This window comes from Molothrus aeneus, chromosome 28 (assembly GCF_037042795.1).
Source record: "Molothrus aeneus isolate 106 chromosome 28, BPBGC_Maene_1.0, whole genome shotgun sequence".
In the NCBI taxonomy this organism is placed as follows: Eukaryota; Metazoa; Chordata; class Aves; order Passeriformes; family Icteridae; genus Molothrus; species Molothrus aeneus.
In genome coordinates, this window is record NC_089673.1 from 5,166,335 (window position 1) to 5,183,375 (window position 17,041).

Consider the following 17,041-nt stretch of genomic DNA (forward strand, 5'->3'; position numbering starts at 1 on the left):
AAAGAATGAAATGAAAAAAATGAAATAAAAAAAGAATGAAATGGAGGATGATGAAATGAAGAAGTGGAAGTTGTGGGGGCGCGGCGGGGTTGGAGGGGAGGGGGCGATCGGAGCCCCAGATTTGGAGTTTTGAGTCAGCCCCGAGCGCGTCTCCAGCGAGGAGGAGGAGGAGGAGGAGGAGGAGGAGGAGGAGGAGGAAGAGGAGGAGGAGGAGGAGGCAGCGAAGCCGGCGCTGCAGATGAAAAACGGCGCTGATTTCAATTCAATCTCGGCACCTCCGCGGCCGCGCAAGGCTGCGCTGCGCAGCGCGGGGTTTATGGCGCTGGAGGAGCGGACTCGTAAAAGCCGAGCGGCTTTTATGGAGTGCGGCATAAACAACAACAACAGCCCCGGCTTGATGGCGCTTGATCGTTTGTTAAGCAGTTTACGGCCTTTTTTGGGGCTATTACAAACGCAATTCCCTCCGTGCGATAGTTAAACCTTTATCAATAATAAGGAAATTGATCATTAAAATGTTAAATATGACTACCTCGTTTGTTTTAAAATATGTTTAGGATAAGAAGCTGTATGATTTGATAACTTGTATTAAAATACCAATTACATTTATAGGACCTTTTAAAACTGGTAGCAATTAAATCGTGTTCTTTTACAGTTTTCCAAAGCGACCCTGACATTTAAAAAGGCTCAAACTGCCTCGTTAAAATTTCCAAATTAACGACTGCGAGCGCTCCTCTTTAATTTTCCAGCACTCCCCAAAAATCAATCTTTGGGGTGGTCCGGGTGCGTGATTTGTCGCGAGGCGAGCGGTATCTCATTAATGGAGGTAGTTAAACATATTTAATCCGTATATTCACCCCACCTCCTTCTCCCTTCCCCTCTCCCTCCCTCTCCCTCGCTCGCTCCCCCTCGCTCGCTTTTCCTCCTTTATTCTCCCACACTCTTCCTCTCACAATCATGCGGTGCGGAGTCCGTGTGGAGTAAGGAGAAGCCAATAGGATGAGGTTTTGGTAATAGATGCAAATGATCATGAAAAGACACTGCAAAATATGAAACAACTCATTTGCGCCGAAGTAAATCACTGAAAACTGTTTATGAACTGGCATCTCTTCTTGGAAATGTAAAGCGAGAACTCTTTAAGTGGCGATTTTTTTTTTTTTTTTTTTTTTTTTAGGGGTGGGGGGGGAGGAAAGAATTCAATATCATGCAGGCTTAGAGTTTTGATTATATCCTCCTTTTATATTCCTGGAAATCACAAACTGTCGTTGCTTAGCATCTTAGCGCTTTCTTTTTTTGCTAATAGATTCTCGCGCTCTGGTTTGTTTGTTGTGGGGGCGATTATTTTTTTTTTAAATATTTTTTTGTGATTTTTTTTTTCTCTCTCTCTCTCCGCCTGCTCAGAAAAAAAAGAAAAAAAAAGGACGAGGAAAAAAAATAACCATAGATTTTTTTTTTTTTTTTTTGCTATTAGATTCTCGTGGTCTGGTTTGTTGTGGGGGTGATTTTTTCTTTTTTTTTTTTTAATATTTTAATTTTTTTTTTCCGCCTGCTCAAAAAACAACAAAAAAAACAAAAAAAGAAAGAAAGAAAGAAAGAAGGAGGAAAAGAAAAAAAAAAAAACCAAAAAACAAACAAAACGACCCGCAATTGAAATTAAAATGAGCTCCTATTTTGTCAACTCACTCTTCTCCAAATACAAAACCGGCGACTCCCTGCGCCCCAATTACTATGACTGTGGCTTCGCGCAGGATCTGGGGGGCAGACCCACCGTGGTGTACGGCCCCGGCGCGGGGGGCACCTTCCAGCCCCCGCCGCAGCTGCAGGACTTCTACCACGGCGCCTCGTCGCTCTCGGGCTCCCCGTACCAGCAGAACCCGTGCGCCGCCGTGCCGTGCCATGGCGAGCCGGGCAACTTCTACGGCTACGAGCCCCTGCAGCGGCAGAGCCTGTTCGGGCCGCAGGAGCCCGAGCTGGTGCAGTACGCGGACTGCAAACTGGCCGGCGGCCTCGCCGAGGAGGCGGAGAGCTCGGAGCAGAGCCCTTCTCCCACCCAGCTCTTCCCCTGGATGCGGCCGCAAGGTGAGCCCCCAGCTCCCCGCCCGCCCCTCGGGTTTGTCTCGTTTTTTGGTGGTGTTGTCGTATTTTGCTTTTCTCTCCGTCCCCGTCCTTTCTCTTGGCTGCCTTTCTCTTTTATTTCGGGTTTTACTGCTTGATGGGGGTAAACTTTTGCACTTGTAAATTGCTTTATAGTTTAATTACCCTGAAGGAGACCTTTTCTTCTGGGGGCTGAGCGAGCCGGGCTTTCTGTGGGAGGAAGCGTCCTTAAAGTTTATGGCACTTTTATAGCCTTCAAAAGCCCCCTCGCTTCTGTTCGCCGCTCGCTCCGGGCTCTCGGCCGCGCTGCCGCCTCTCTCCGGGCTGCAGATCTTTAATTATTTGAATTTTTGGGGTTTTTTTTTTGGGGGGCGGCCGGGGGTGAGAATCAGTGCGCAAAGCGCAGCCCCAGCCGGGCTGCCGGGGCGGGCTGAGCGTGACCCCCTCCCTTCCCCTCCTCTCCGTCCCCTTTCCCTTCTTCCCTTCCCTTCCCCGAGCGCCATCTCCCCCCTGGAACTCGGAATTCCCTCTCCTGCCCTTCCCGGCGCTGCCGCCGCCTCCGCCCGAGCCTGGTTTATGTTTTTCTCAAGCTCCTTCTCTCGTTCCCCCCCTTCTCCCACCCCAACCTTTGCCATCCCCCAGCAGCCGCCGGACGCAGGAGGGGGAGGCAAACCTACAGCCGCTACCAGACGCTGGAACTGGAGAAGGAATTTCTATTTAATCCCTACCTGACCCGCAAACGGAGGATCGAGGTCTCGCATGCCCTGGGATTGACAGAGAGGCAGGTCAAAATCTGGTTCCAGAACAGGAGGATGAAGTGGAAAAAGGAGAACAACAAAGACAAGTTTCCCAGCAGCAAATGCGAGCAGGAGGAACTGGAAAAGCAGAAAATGGAAAGGGCCCAGGAGGTGGACGAGGAAGGGGAAGCACAGAAGGCGGACAAGAAGTAAAGGGGGTTTTGAGGACTGAAAGGCGAGCGCGGCTGGGGTGGAGGAGCCCCCGAGCCCCCCGTTAATGGCAGTTGGTGTGAGGGAGGGCTGGGGGGGACCCCCACACACACACACAGAGAAACAACAAACCAGAAAAACAAAGCCTAGAAAAGAGAAAAGGGGGAAAAAAACCCACAAAAAAAGAAAAAAAAAAGAGAAAAAAAAAAAAAAGAGAAAACCCACAAAAAAACCCCAACCCCGACCCCTTTTATTGCTGTCAAACAATAAAAACAAAATCGCTGCGAGCAGCACCTCGCCCGCGCCCCGCGTACAATGAGCGGCAGGCGGGAGGCACCGGGAGCTCTCGGCTGCCTTTGGCCAGTTATTAACTAGCGGTAGTGGAACGCAATAGCTTCTGTAAAACATGACTGTGAAATAAATCCCCGCTCTCTCTCTCTCCCTCTCTGTCCTTCTCTCTGTCTCTCTCTTCTTTCCGGGGGCCTGGCGGGTGGGTTGGTTACCATAGCTTTCAGCGCTAGACGAGTTATGTGATATTACATTCGTGCACTTTTTTTATTACCTTTTTTTTTTTAATTTTAATTTCAATTCGAGTTGATTTCCCAGCCCTGCTTTTTGTTGTGGTTTATCTGTATGTACTGGAGGTAGCTATTGAGACAAACATCCCAACAACATGAAACTGCCTATTTATGCTATAGTTATCTCTCTCTTTCTCTCTCCTCTTCTTTGCCTTGGTTAGGGTTTGGTGGTTTTTTTTTTCCTTTTTTTTTTTTTTCCAATTTTTCAATGTCTCTTCCATAAGGAAAAAAAAAAAAAAAAAAGGGAAAAAAAAAGCAAAAAAAAAAAAAGCGTTTTTCTCTCCTTTAGTTAGCATGCGCACAGTGAAGCAAGTTGTAAAGTGATCTTTAGGTTAACTGTGAAAAAGAATGTATACTGTATACGTGAATTACTTTATTGGGGGAACTAATGCTATATTTTGTTGTTCTTTCACCACTTTGTTCTATTGTCTAAACCTGGAAGCGGCGGAAGAAAAGTTACAATAAAGTTTACAAGCGAGCATTCCCTGACCTCGTTCCTTTCGCCCCGCTCCGCTTCCTCCCGCTCCGCTCGCACAGAAAGGAAATAAAAACCCAAAATTTGTGCGCGGACAAAAAGGCGAAAGCTCGGCCGGGCCGGGCAGGGCAGCGCTGGGGCCGGCAGGGGAAGGGCCCGGGGAGCTCCTGCTCCTCTTCCTCCCCTTCCTCCCCTTCCTCCCGGCTGCTGGCAGCTCCCGGACGCCCCCGCCGCAGGTAACCTCCCGTCAATTCGCGGCGGGGTTTTTCTTTTGGGGGGGGGGGGGATTTTTGTGGCTTTTTTTCGGCTTTTTTTCCCTTTTCTGCTGCGCCCGCCCTCCCCCGGCAGCCCGGGGCGCTCCTGGGGCCGCATTGTGAGGAGCGCAGCTGAGCCGGGGATGCTCGTAACCTTGGGGAAGGGGAGAGCAGCGCCGAGCCCGCACCATTGTCTGCTTTTCCTGCCTCGCTCGGTGCCTGCGGATTTCTCCCCGCGCCCCCCTCCCCAGCCCAGCCCAGCCCAGCCGGGGCCGCCGCCTCCTCGCCCAGAATTTAAAAAAAAAAAATAAAAAAGATTTAAAATAAGAGGGAGATCTTTGGGTTTGGGCGGTGTGCGCGCCTCTCCTGCAGGAATTGAAGCGGGGGCCCCGCGCCCCGCGGAAGCGCGGACACGCGGAACGAGCCGTCCCAGCGCTCTTGATTTCCTTTATTTCCCCCGACAAGAGCAGCGAATGCCGGCTCGGTGCGCGGCTCCCAGCCCGTGGCGCTGGAATAAATCAGCTCTGGAGCTGAATGGCATTTGGGGGCCGGATAAAAAAAGGGACGCCTGGAACTATTAGGGATCAATGAGACATTTGTCTTTTTTTTTTTTTTCTTTTTTCTTTTTTTTTTTCGGGGGGGGGTGAGGAGGGGGCGAGGGTCAGGGGGGGAGGGGAGGGAGGGAATTATGGACGAGTCCGCAGAAAAAGAGAAAAAGAGAAAAAGAGAAAAAGAGAAGAAGTAGCTCCGAGCCGAGGGAATGGTGCGAAGGAGGGAAATTGAGACGGGATCAATGAAGGGATAAATAGAACTCCCTTCCCTTTCCTCCAGCAGAGAGAGACCGAGAGAGCCTCGCTGCTTTGGCAGCACAACGTGCTTGTAACCCCCTCCCCTTTTCCGTGTATTTTCTTTTTTTTTTTTTTCTTTTTTTTTCCCCCCTCTCTTTCTCCCTCGCTCCGAGCCGAAAACTGATTACAGGTTGCTTATCGACCCCAGCACGGTTTCACCCCTTCCAGCGGCGATCGCGCGGGGTTTTATACGGCATCAATTATTTATCATATTTTATAAACCCAGCCGCACAGTCCCGTGCCCCCGAGGAGGGGGCGGCCGGCGATTGGCGCCGGAGCGGCCACGTGCCCGCGCGTCACCGGGGCCGGGAGGAAAAAGGCTCCTTTTTGGTGTAAATCTGGACTCTAATTCCGTAATATATCACGGTACCTCGTAAAACCGACACTAAAACGTCCCGACCTACAAATCACCCGGCCAAATTATGAGTTCATTGTATTATGCGAACGCTTTATTTTCTAAATATCAAGCCGCAAGTTCGGTTTTCCCATCCGGAGTCTTCCCCGAGCAAACTTCTTGCGCTTTCGCCTCCAACAGCCAACGCGCGGGCTATGGGGCCGCATCCACGCCTCCCTTCGCCGCCTCCATGCCCGGCCTCTACTCCGGGGGCAGCTCCGTGCACCCGCAGCCCCCCAGCGTGTACCCCTCGGGCTACGGGCTGGAGCCCGGCTCCTTCAACGTGCACTGCTCGCCCTTCGAGCAGAGCCTGCCCGTGATGTGCCCGGCAGACGCCTCCAAGCAGAGCTGCGGCAAAGCGGAGCAGAGGGACCCGGAGCTGCCCGGCGACAGCAACTTCCGAATCTACCCCTGGATGAGGAGCACAGGTAGGGCCGGGGAGGGGGCTGGGGCTCGCCGAGGAGGGGGAGGACCCCGAGAGGGGTTTGGGGGTGGGGGGAGTGTGAGTTATTCGCCGGAGGAGGAGGAGGAGGGTGCTGGTGGTGCTGGTGGGTGGGGGGGGGTCGTCCCCAGCTCCTTTCGTGACGTTTCACTCTCGGAAAGGGAGGGGGGGGCAGGGCCGCACCCCCCACCCCCCTCCTGTGCTCGCCCCCCCCGCCCCAAAGCCGCGCTCAGCTGTGAATATTCATCCGGGCTGCGTCTGTTTGTCTGCGGAGGGACAGACGGAGCCGCAGCGGCCGTGGCCAGCCCCTCCTGCTGCCGCTGCCGTGCGCGCAGGCCGGGGCCGTGCGGATGGACAGAGGGACTCGGGGGCCAAGCTCCGCACGGGGGGCGCTCTGAGGGCTCGGCGCGCTTCACTCGGGGCGGCCGGGAGCCCCCGGCGGTGTCCCGGGCAGCAGAGCGGCGCCTCAATCCCCGCTCCCCTGTGAAAACCCCGAGCGGTGACAGCCCGGCCAGGACCGGGACGGACAGAGGGACGGAGGGATGGATGGATGGATGGATGGATGGATGGATGGATGGATGGATGGATGGATGGATGGATGGATGGATGGATGGATGGATGGATGGATGCAGGGATGGATGGAGGGATGGATGGAGGGATGGATGTCAGATAAAGGGGGACGCGTTCTGCCCCCAAATCCCCGTGGAAATCCCTTAAATCCCTTTTGGAGCTGGGGGGGCTCCGGGGGCGGCCCCGCGCCCGTCCCGACCCTCGGGAGCCTCCAGGGCCCCGCGTGCTCCGGCTCGGGGCGTTACCGTCAATTAACGATTCATAAATATCCCTTTCATTAATTAATGTCCCTTTCATTAATTAATGTCCCTTTCATTAATTAATGTCCCTTTGCCCCGCGCGGGCCCGGGCCCGGGCAGGGCGCTCCCCCCGGCTGGCACTGCCCGTTCCGTGCCCGCCGTCACTCCCGGGCCAGTCACGGTGTCCATGGTCACCCCTCGGGCCAGTCAGGGTGTCCGTGGTCACTCATGGGGCCGGTCATGGTGCTCACGGTCACTCCTCGGGCTGGTCATGGTGTCTGTGGTCACTCATGGGGCCGGTCAGGGTGTCCGTGGTCACTCATGGGACCAGTCCATGTCACAGTGTCTGTGGTCACTCATTGGGCCGGTCACTGTGTCCACGGTCACTCATTGAGCTGGCCATGGTGTCTGTGGTCACTCATGGGCTGGTCACAGTGTCCGTGGTCACTCATGGGGTGGTCACAGTGTCCGTGGTCACTCATGGGCTGGTCACAGTGTCCGTGGTCACTCATGGGACCGGTCAGGGTGTCCATGGTCACTCATGGGACCGGTCAGGGTCTCCATGGTCACTCCTGGGCTGGTCACAATGTCCGTGGTCACTCATGGGGCTGATCACAGTGTCCGTGGTCACTCATGGGGCTGATCACAGTGTCCGTGGTCACCCCTCGGGCTGGTCACAGTGTCCGTGGTCACTCATGGGGCTCGTCAGGATGTGAGTGGTCACTCATGGGGCCGGTCACGGTGCCCGCTGTCACTCCTGGGGTCAGTCACTGTGTCCACGGTCCCTGTGTCCATGGTCCCTCCTGGGGCCGGTCACTCTGTCCACAGTCACTCGTGGGGCCGGTCACGGTGTCTCTGGTCCCTCCTGGGGCCGGTCACGGTGTCCGCGGTCACTCGTGGGCCGGTCACGGTGTCCGGGGCTCCTCACGCCCCTGGGATGCCCAGAACGGGTCCCAGCGGTCCCGCCTGGGAGCAGCACGGGTGGGACACGAGGCGCGGGCTCCCTTTCCAGCCACAGCTCCCGAGCACCATCCCCGCTCCGCGGCGGCGGAAAATGCGCGGCGGGGCCGGTGCGGAGCGCCGGGGGCCGGGGGGAGCGGGAGAGCAGCGCGGCCGCCGGGGCAGGGCGGGCAGGAGCTCCCCTCGCTCTCATTTGGTGCTCACCTCTTCCCGTTACCTGCTCCATCACTCACCCGCTTTTACAGTTGATTTATCAAAGCCCAAATATTTCTGCTCGTAAACACTTCATCCGTGCTTTTATCCCGCCTCAGATTTAAGGAGCCCCCGCCTCTCTCACTCCTCTGTCAGCTCCGAGGATCAGCACTGGAGAGGCTTTGGAGAGAAACAGCAAATCTCAAAATAAAACCCCCCAAACCCAGGATGTTCTGGGATCAGCTGAGCCTAAAAGCAGAAAATCTCCAAATCTCCACGTGGGGTGTAAGACGGGGGCTGCCGCCCTCGCAGCCCCCCCTTCCCTGCCGCTGCCGGTGGCCGGGCTGCGATCCCGCTGCTGGAACTCTGGAATTCCATCCCCGAGCGGGGATAGAGTTGTCATCCCCATTCAGCCTTTATGGCTCTCGCTCCTCAGCGGATTTTACAACCCCGCATTCCACGACCTGCACATTTTTACTTTACAGCTTAGCCAGGGCTATTTTCCCCTTTTTTTTTTTTTTTTCCTTTTTTTTTCTTTTTTCCTTTTCCTTTTCATGCCTGGATCTTTTATTGTTAAACAAGAAAAACACAAAAAGGAAAAGGGAAAAAAGAAAAACCCGGTTGAGTTTTGTGGGGGAAAGGGGAGAAGAAGCAGAAGAAGCGGAGCGCGGGGGCCGCTGCCCGGGGGAAGAGCACGTTCCGAGCAGAGTTTACACCCCGCGATCACAAACACCAGATTGTAGAATAATTCCCCATCAGGAATCCAGGAAATGTCGGGTGGAGGGGAAAATCAGGAGCTGGGCCCTTTCCAAGGCAGCGGGGCCGGCGGCCAAGGCGGGCCGGGAGCTGAGGCTCTGCCCAGCCTCGCACCCCAAAAAAGAGCGGCCTGGGCGGGGAGAAACCGCCCGAAAAGGGCCCGAAATACCCAAAAACATCCCCCGGAATGACTCAAAGCACCTCGCACCTTCCGGGGGGATGAGGGGCAGAACAAACACCGGGATTTGCGGGGGCAGCCGCGGTCTCCCCCTGTTTGTCCCTCTCCTCTCTCTGCCCGGCTGCTCCCGCACCCATTTCCCCTCCAAACCACCCCGAATTCCCGGGCTCTGCATGGAAACCGAGGCAGGAACGGGAGCCTGGGAGGGCAGAGAACTTTGTGAACTCTGTTCTTGGCTCGGAGGCTGCGCTGGCACCGAGGTGGAGGCAAATTAAATTTGGGGGCGTTTGGGGGGTGGGGAAAGCCTCGAGCAGCAGGAAAAAAATTTAATAAAAAAACCCCCTCAAAATTAAAGGAAATTCTGGCCCGGGCTGTGATTTTGGGTGGCACAGCAGAGGAGCAACAACAACACCAAAAAAAAAAAAAACCAAAAAAAAACCCAAAAAAAAACCCCCAAAACGCCCCGAGCTGACCCAAATCTGCGTTTTTTCGCCAGGGACGGACAGAAAACGCGGCAGACAGACGTACACGCGCTACCAGACGCTGGAGCTGGAGAAGGAGTTCCACTACAACCGGTACCTGACGAGGCGGAGGCGCATCGAGATCGCCCACGCGCTGTGCCTGAGCGAGCGCCAGATCAAGATCTGGTTCCAGAACCGCCGCATGAAGTGGAAAAAGGAGAACAAAAGCGCCTGCCCCGGCTCCGCAGCGCAGGAAAAGGCAGAGGCCGAGGAGGACGAGGAGGAGTGAGGTGGATGCAGGAAGCGAGAGAGAGAGAAAGGGGGGAAAAAAAGGGGGAAACCCGCAAAAAAACCGCATTAAAAACGGACTACGGATAAAAAGAAACGAGAAACGCGTCGATATTGAACCCCTAGGAGCGATACCTTGTGTTTGATGACACTGAGAAAATAAATACTACCTATATTAGAGCCTCTTTTTTTTTTTTGGTTTATTTTATTTTTGCTTTTTGTACGATAGGATATCTACCTATTAAATGTGGCTTTAGAGTCGGGATAGGCGCATTTCTCCTGTGTGAGCCTCCCTCTAGCAGCAGTAATTTGTAAATCGCTGTCCTTTGTACTTTGGCTGTGTACCGGGGGTTTTTGGGGGGGGTTATGCAGTAACGTGGTCGTGTTTAGCACCTTTAATTTAGAAAATGTGGCCCGAAAAGCCCGAACGCAAATGACATTTAGCGCGTAGAGTCTCTCCTGTACATAATAGGAATTATTATCCTCCTTCCTCCCCGGAACCTCGGCCGTTCTTTTCTCCTTGCGATGCTCTTTTGTCTGTGGATATTTTTACCTTCGTCGTTCGAGCCTCTATGGGGAGGGGGAAGAAAAAAAAAAAAAGAATTAAAAACACACAAAAAAAAAAAAAAAGAGAAAAAAAAGCAGAGGAATTAATATTGTGCCACGTCAAATGTTGTATATCAAAGTAGCAAATTTTATTTAATGGCGGCGCCTTGCTTTTTTTTGTTATTACTAATAATAATTATTATTATTATTGTTATTTTCCTTCGTCTGTGATTATTATTCTTGGAAATAAAAAGGAGATCTCCAGCAATCCGCAGCGCCTTGGGTGCCTCCCTCTTTACCTCGTTAAACCCCCACGTTTTTTGAAATAAAGGTGGTGAAATTTCCCTTTACCCCGGTTTTACCACCCGAATTTCTCTCCTTTTCCTTGGCGCAGCCAATCCCGCGGAGATCTGGGTGTTTTGCCGTGGATTTGCTCAGGATCCTGAGCAAGATTTGATTCTCGGGGCCCTGGGGGCGCGGGCTGGGCTCTGGCCCCTCTCTCCCCCTGTTCCTGGGGTTATCCCTGAGGAAAGGAAAAGCAGAAAGAAAAAAAGGGAAAAAAAAGGAATTGAAAGAACCCGGACTGGCCCCAAACAATCCCCCCGCTCCCCGCTTCCATTCTCTGCCTCTCCGAGCCCATTTGCGCTCCATTCCGCCGCGCCTTTGGCCATTTTATTTATTTCTTATTTTCTTTTTTAAGCTTCTCCCTCCGCCCTTCAATTACTTCAGCGCGGACTGGAACTCTTTCATTAGCACCAAATAACGCCGGGCATCAAAGCGCGCATAAAATAAATTAAAGCAATTAAAGGCGCGCGGGGGAAGAAGGGGAGAGAAAGAGAAAAAAAAAATATTTAAAAAATCAACAAGGCAAAACAAAAGGCGAGGAAATTGGAAATTGAAGCATTTGCGCCTCGGCCGCGCTCTGCCCCTTCCCCGCCTTCTTTTTTTTAATTTTATTTTTTTTTTTTAATTTATTAATTTATTTATTTCTTTATTTCCGCCTCGCGTAAAGGCGCGGAGGCTCGGCGGGATTTTTTGCTCGGCGAGATGCGGAGGGAAGGGGATTTTTAAAAAATAAAAAATAAAAATAAATAAAATTAAAAGAATCGTGAAACGAGCAAAATAAACGCCAAATTCAGGGGGCTCGGGGAGGAGCTGGCGGTGGCAGCCCCGCACCTTCCTCCTCCTTCCTCTTCCTCCCCTCGCTCCTTTTCCACCTCCCACCACCCCCGGGTGATTTCGTGCCCCGCCGCATCCTCGGCCACGTTTGATTTTTAATTTTTTTTTTTTTTAATTTTTTCCCCCCAAAATCCGGCGCCACCTCAGGGAGCTGCGCGCCCCCAGATTCGCTGCTGGCCCTAATTATGGAAATCCCGTAATTAATAAATGAATAAAGGATCCGCCCGCCCGCTTTTCCCCCCAGATTCCCGTCTGGAGGGGAAAATCCGGGGAAAACCAGGGGGAAAATCCGGGGAAAACCAGGGGGAAAATCCGAGGAAAATCAAGGGAAAAATCCAGGGAAAATGAGGGAAAAATCCGGGGAAAATCACGGAAAAATCCGGGGAAAATGAGGGGAAAATCCAGGGGAAATGAGGGGAAAATCCAGGGGAAATGAGGGGAAAATCCAGGGGAAATGAGGGGGAAATCCAGGGAAAATGAGGGGAAAATCCGGGGAAAATCCGGGGAAAATCAGGGACAAATCCCCTTTTCCCGCAGCAGCGCTGGGTGCAGAGCCAGGCTGGGCTGTGGGGGTGAAATAAATAAAAAACGGAGCCATTCCAGAATTTTCTGGCCCCTCTGCTGCTCCCGGAGCCCCCCCCTCCCGGGGCGAGCGGGAATTGAGGCCAATTCCAGGCAAAAAGGGCAAATCCGGGCTGGGGGCGGCCCGGGACACCCCAAAATCCCCCCGGGGACGGCGGGGGCACAGGGCGGGGTCCGGGGGGTTCGGAGCCCCCCAGGCGCCGCTCCCGAGGCTTTTCCTGCCTCCCTTTCACCCCCCCGGGCTCCTTTCAGCCCCTCTCAGCCCCCGAGGTGCCAATTGCGACCCAAAAAAGGGGAAACCAGCCCAAAATCGCCAGCCCCGCTGTTTTACTGCGCCTGTCCCCGCTCCCGTCCCTCCCAAAGCTGCAGCTCTTTATTCTGGGGGGGTTTTATTGTTCGGGAATTTCAGGCGCTGTTTCATTTTATTTTATTTTTATTTTTTTTTTTCTGTCCCAAACGATCCCCCCCCATACCCAAGCCATGTTTGGGGTGACGGGGGGGGGGGGTGTGTGAAAAAAAATAAAAAATAAAACAAAAATTCCCTTTTTTGCCCTTTTTTGATAATTTTTTTTTCCTTTTAATATTTTTTTGTGTTAAAAAAAAAAAAAAGAAAAAAAAGATGGCGGCTAAGAAAAAGCCTGCTGTTAAACCGGTCATGAAGAAATGCAATAAATTCCTTGTTGTTTTATGAAAATTTACAACTTTGTGATAGAACTTTATGAGTGGCTGGGTTCTGGGATTGGCCAGAGCCGGTCATGTGGACTGCTAACCGTGAACATGAACTTTTTATTATTTCCCATGTGGTTATATTGCACCATTCTTCTGTCCGCTGCACCTTGGGTCGGATCAGTGTCCTCCGTAGGGCTCTCGCCCTCTCTCTTTGCGTTTTTTTGCTCTCGCGTGCGCGCTCGGCGGGGCCGGAGCGGGGCAGAGGCGCGGGGGGGCCCCCGGAGCCGCTCGCACCCCCGGGCTCCCCCCTCGGCTCCATCCCAGCACCTCCGGCCAATTCCGCTTTTTCATTATTTTTATTTTCTCCCTTAATTATTACCACCGCTTTCCCCGCTATTTTTAATATCATTTTTTAAAATATTTTAATTTTTTTCTCTAATTTTTTTTTCTCTAATTCTTTTTTTTAATTTTAATTTTCAAATCCCACCCCCCCCACCACCCACCATCCCCACACCCACCCTGAGTTTCCCCCGCTGCTTTTGGGATCTCGGTGCTCACGGAAGGGCAGAGGCGACTCTGCGGCACCGCCAGCGCTTTTTGCTCCTTTTTCCGCGCAAGTGACGGGAAAATGCGAGCGGCCCCGAGGAGCCCGGGGGGCGACGGACGGCGCTCAGCTCGGGACAAGCCTTGGCAGCCGCCAGATAAGCCCAGGCTTATCTGGGCTGGCCCAAAATCCCCACCCCTGCCGCAGGAAAGGACGGCAAAAGGTAAGGGCAGAATGCGTTTCTCTTCCTTTATTGTGATGTATATAACTCTATGTGGTTTATATTTTAATTTTTCCAATGTAAAAATGGTTTTGTCGAGATGCTTTTATGTTTGTTTTTCCTGTTTGGTCCTCATCTCCTGCCTGGGGAGGAGGTGTTGGAGGGGGGGGATGGAAAAGGGTGGGGTGGTGAAGAAGGGAGGAATGAAAGGCTTTGGAAATTTTTGGAAATCTGCTCCAGCGACAATTGCAGCCGGGGGAAAAAAAAAAGCGGAGATTAGAGGTGAGGAAAAGAGAGAAATAAAGGTGGAAAAATAATAAAAAAAAAGGGAAAAAATCATCGAGAGAGAAATAAAGGTGGGGAAAAAAAAGGGAAAAAATAATCGAGAGAGAAATAAAGGTGGGGGAAAAAAAATTGAAAAAATAATCGAGAGAGAAATAAAGGTGGGAAAAAAAAGGGAAAAATTAATCTAGAGAGAAATAAAGGTGGGGGAAAAAAAAAATTGAAAAATTAATCGAGAGAGAAATAAAGGTGGGGGGAAAAAAAGCGGGGGAAAGAAAGAAACCGAGGGGAGGAAAGGAAGAAATAATGGGGGGAAAAAAAAGGAAAAATAAAACGAGGAATGAAAGGGGGAGGGAAAACGAAGAAAAGAAACAGAAAATAGGAAGGGAAAGGCAACGAGGGGCTGGGAGGAGGAGCAGGAGCCGGGCGAGGGCACCTGGAGGCAGCGGCCGAGCGAGGCTGGGCTCGCTGGGCAGGGCTCGGACCCTGCCCCGACCCTTGGTGCCACTGGTGGCGTTCGCTTGGTTCTGTCGCTCTGGGCTTGGTTTGGGGTTTGGGTTTTTGTTTTTCCCTCCCCCTGGCAGAATCCGGTGCCAGTTCCGCCGTCTCGGGGCGGGTTTGGCGGAGGTTCCGCGGGAGCCGCTCGGGGTTTGCGCGGCTCTCCAGGGGCGTTCGTTGTGCGCGTGGTTTTTCCCTTCGAGGAGAGGGCGGCTGGCGGAAACCTGAAAAATCAGCCTGGGGAAAATAAAAACAAACCGAAACAACAACAACAACAACAAAAAATTAAATAAAAACAACGAAAAAAGGAGGGGGAAGGAGAAAAAAAAAAAAAAGAGGAGGAAAAGAATTAAGAATGGAGGAATGGAGGCAGCGCAGAGCGCAGCGCTCTCATTATTGTGATTTCTCTTTTCCTCTCCCCAAGCCCCAGATGAAGCTGACGTTGGGAAGCAATAAAGCTCCTCGGGTTTTAATTGCGTTCTGCAGCTCGAAGGCGCCTTCGGGGCCGGGGTTCAGCCCTGGCTCTTGCGGGGCTTCCCCTTCCTCGCCAGGTTCCGCGCAGGTCGCGCTCTCCTCCCGCGCCCCGCGCCCCAATCCCCGCTGCTCTTCCAGGGGAAAATTCGCCCCGAGGAGATGCCGGGTTCAACCTCATTCATTTCATTGGCTCCCCTCGGCATTTCGAGGGTGCGTTGTGAAATATCCGCGTGGAGGTGGCTGTGAGAGGGGATAATGAAGGAGAGGGAGGGAGCGAGGGAGGGGGAGCGGATCCGCGATTTCAGCCGAAACCGCCCCGTGAGGCGAGGGTCGATCTCAGCCCCGCCGCGATGTCGTGCGCGAGGGGTCAGCGATGGCGATAAACACAAAGACGGTTTTAAAAGCGATTTCTCCCCCGAACCTGTTCCGTTTTTCATCAATCCCCGGCCGAGGGGGGCAGAAAAAAACCCCACGCGGGTTCAACCTCCTGCCCTCCCTTTCCCCCCCCATCTTTTCCCTGCGGTGCTTTTGTTTCTTCCCGTTCGCGCAGGGGACGGGAAACCGAATGAGAAACAAATAACTGAAGGCAGGAATCTGGATTTTTATGCCGATTCTTCCACACCTCGCGTGGGCAACCACTTGTGGAACCCCGAAGGATTTTCAACCATTTCCCAGCGGAGCCGAACGAGACCAAATCCCGGGGCTGGAGGGGGGGGATTTGGGGGTGATCCGGGGTGATCCGGGGGTGTCCCCGCCGGTTCATTTGGGGAGAAGTGAATTCAACGTCCCGCGGGGGCCCCGGTGCGCGGCTCGCCCATTCCCCGCCGTCTGCTGCCATCTACCGTCGGCGGCCGCGGGCACGGGGGGCACCGGGGGCACCGGGGGGGCTCGGGGAGCTCTCGGGGGGCTCCCCCAGCACCGAGACCCCTCCCGGGGGGTCCCCACCCCGCCTGGCCCCGCCCGGCCCCGCCCGGCCCTGGGGGCGCGGAGCGTTCGCCTCCACCCGGAGCCCCCGCGGGTTTTGTTCCGCCTGGAGCGGGCGGGAATTCGGATTGGGAGCGAGCTGAGGATTTTCTCTGTCGCGACAGCCCCGAAGGTGCGCGCGGGGATGGGAAATCCCGCCGGGATGGCGGCGCTCGGTGCGCGGGTGCGGAGGGGACGCGGCGGGGACGAGGCGGGCGGAGCGAGGCCGGAGGGGCCCGGGGGGTTTGGCAGCACAGCGTTGGATAAAAAAGGGGAAAAAAAATAGGAAAAATAATGGGAATAAAATAAATAAAATTAAAAAAAAAGAAAAAATAAAGAAATAAGGAGAAATAAAATGAAATAAAATGAAATAAAATGGAATAAAATGAAATAAAATGAAATAAGATGGAATAAGATGGAATAAAATGGAATAAGAGGAAATAAAATGGAATAAAATGAAATAAAATGGAATAAAATGAAATAAAATGGAATAAGATGGAATAAAATGGAATAAGAAGGAATGGAATGAAATAAAATGGAATAAGATGGAATAAGTTGGAATAAAATGAAATAAGATGGAATAAAATGAAATTAAATACAATAGAATGGAATAAGGTAAAAAAAAAAGAAAAAAAAGAAAGAAGAATAAATAAAATGAGAAAAAAAATAAAATAAAAAGAAACGAAATGAAATGCAATAAATTAGAATGGAAAAAAAAATAAAGAGAAATAATCCGCAATAAAAAGCAATAAAATGTAATAATCCGCAATAAAGTGCAATAAAATGCAATAAAACGCAATAAAACGCAATAAAACGCCAGGCAGGGGAGCCTCGGCCCCTCTCTCGTGGCAGCGGCCGCTCGGGGCCGGGCCCGGGCGGGGTCCGGGGGGGCTCGGGGGTCGCTGGGGACAGGGGCAGCCCAGGGGTCACTTTTAAGTTCCTGTAGGCCCGGCAGGACAATGCGCGCCTGTTATTTTAAAAGGTTCCTCCCTCCCGCTCCTTTTCCCCCTTCTCGTTTTCCCCTCCTGCCCCGCAGTTTCCTGGCAACTGTTTGGCCCCCGAATCCTCCTGCTTTTCCCCCAGAAAGCGCCGCGCCCGGGGGCTCCGCGCCGCCGCGAGAAACCCCCAAAGTGAAAGCAGAGAAAGGAGGGGAAGAAATGAATTTCGAGCCCGGAGCGGCCGCGGCCCCGCTCGAGCCGTTCCGTGCCGCAATCCCGGCCTCTCCCTCCTCTGTCCCCCCTCATTTCACCGCCCCTCCCTCCCCAGGGGGGAGCCTTGGGGTCCGGGCGCCTTTGGGTCCCCTCAAGGTCCCCTCGTTCCCCGCTCCCCCCGCTCGCCCCCGCGCCTTTTCTGATTTTCGCGTTAATAATTAGCCGCGCTGCTTAATGGAACAAAGGCGGGTTATTAGTGC

General features: G+C 53.1%; 2 protein-coding genes across 3 annotated transcripts; both read left to right on the forward strand.

Moving 5' to 3' along the window:
• Positions 1 to 1,655: 1,655 nt before the first annotated feature.
• On the forward strand, positions 1,656 to 3,041 carry HOXB8 (homeobox B8). 2 transcript variants are annotated; one of them, XM_066566981.1, is made up of 2 exons: positions 1,656 to 2,076; positions 2,734 to 3,041. In XM_066566981.1, the coding sequence occupies exons 1-2, from the start codon at positions 1,656 to 1,658 to the stop codon at positions 3,039 to 3,041; spliced, it is 729 nt and encodes a 242-aa protein (XP_066423078.1). The 2 variants fall into 2 exon arrangements, with proteins under 2 accessions (XP_066423078.1, XP_066423079.1); XM_066566982.1 differs by having other exon boundaries at positions 2,737 to 3,041.
• Positions 3,042 to 5,615: 2,574 nt separating this feature from the next.
• Positions 5,616 to 9,674, forward strand: HOXB7 (homeobox B7). The gene is made up of 2 exons (XM_066566983.1): positions 5,616 to 6,015; positions 9,421 to 9,674. The coding sequence occupies exons 1-2, from the start codon at positions 5,616 to 5,618 to the stop codon at positions 9,672 to 9,674; spliced, it is 654 nt and encodes a 217-aa protein (XP_066423080.1).
• The last annotated feature ends 7,367 nt before the right edge of the window (positions 9,675 to 17,041 follow it).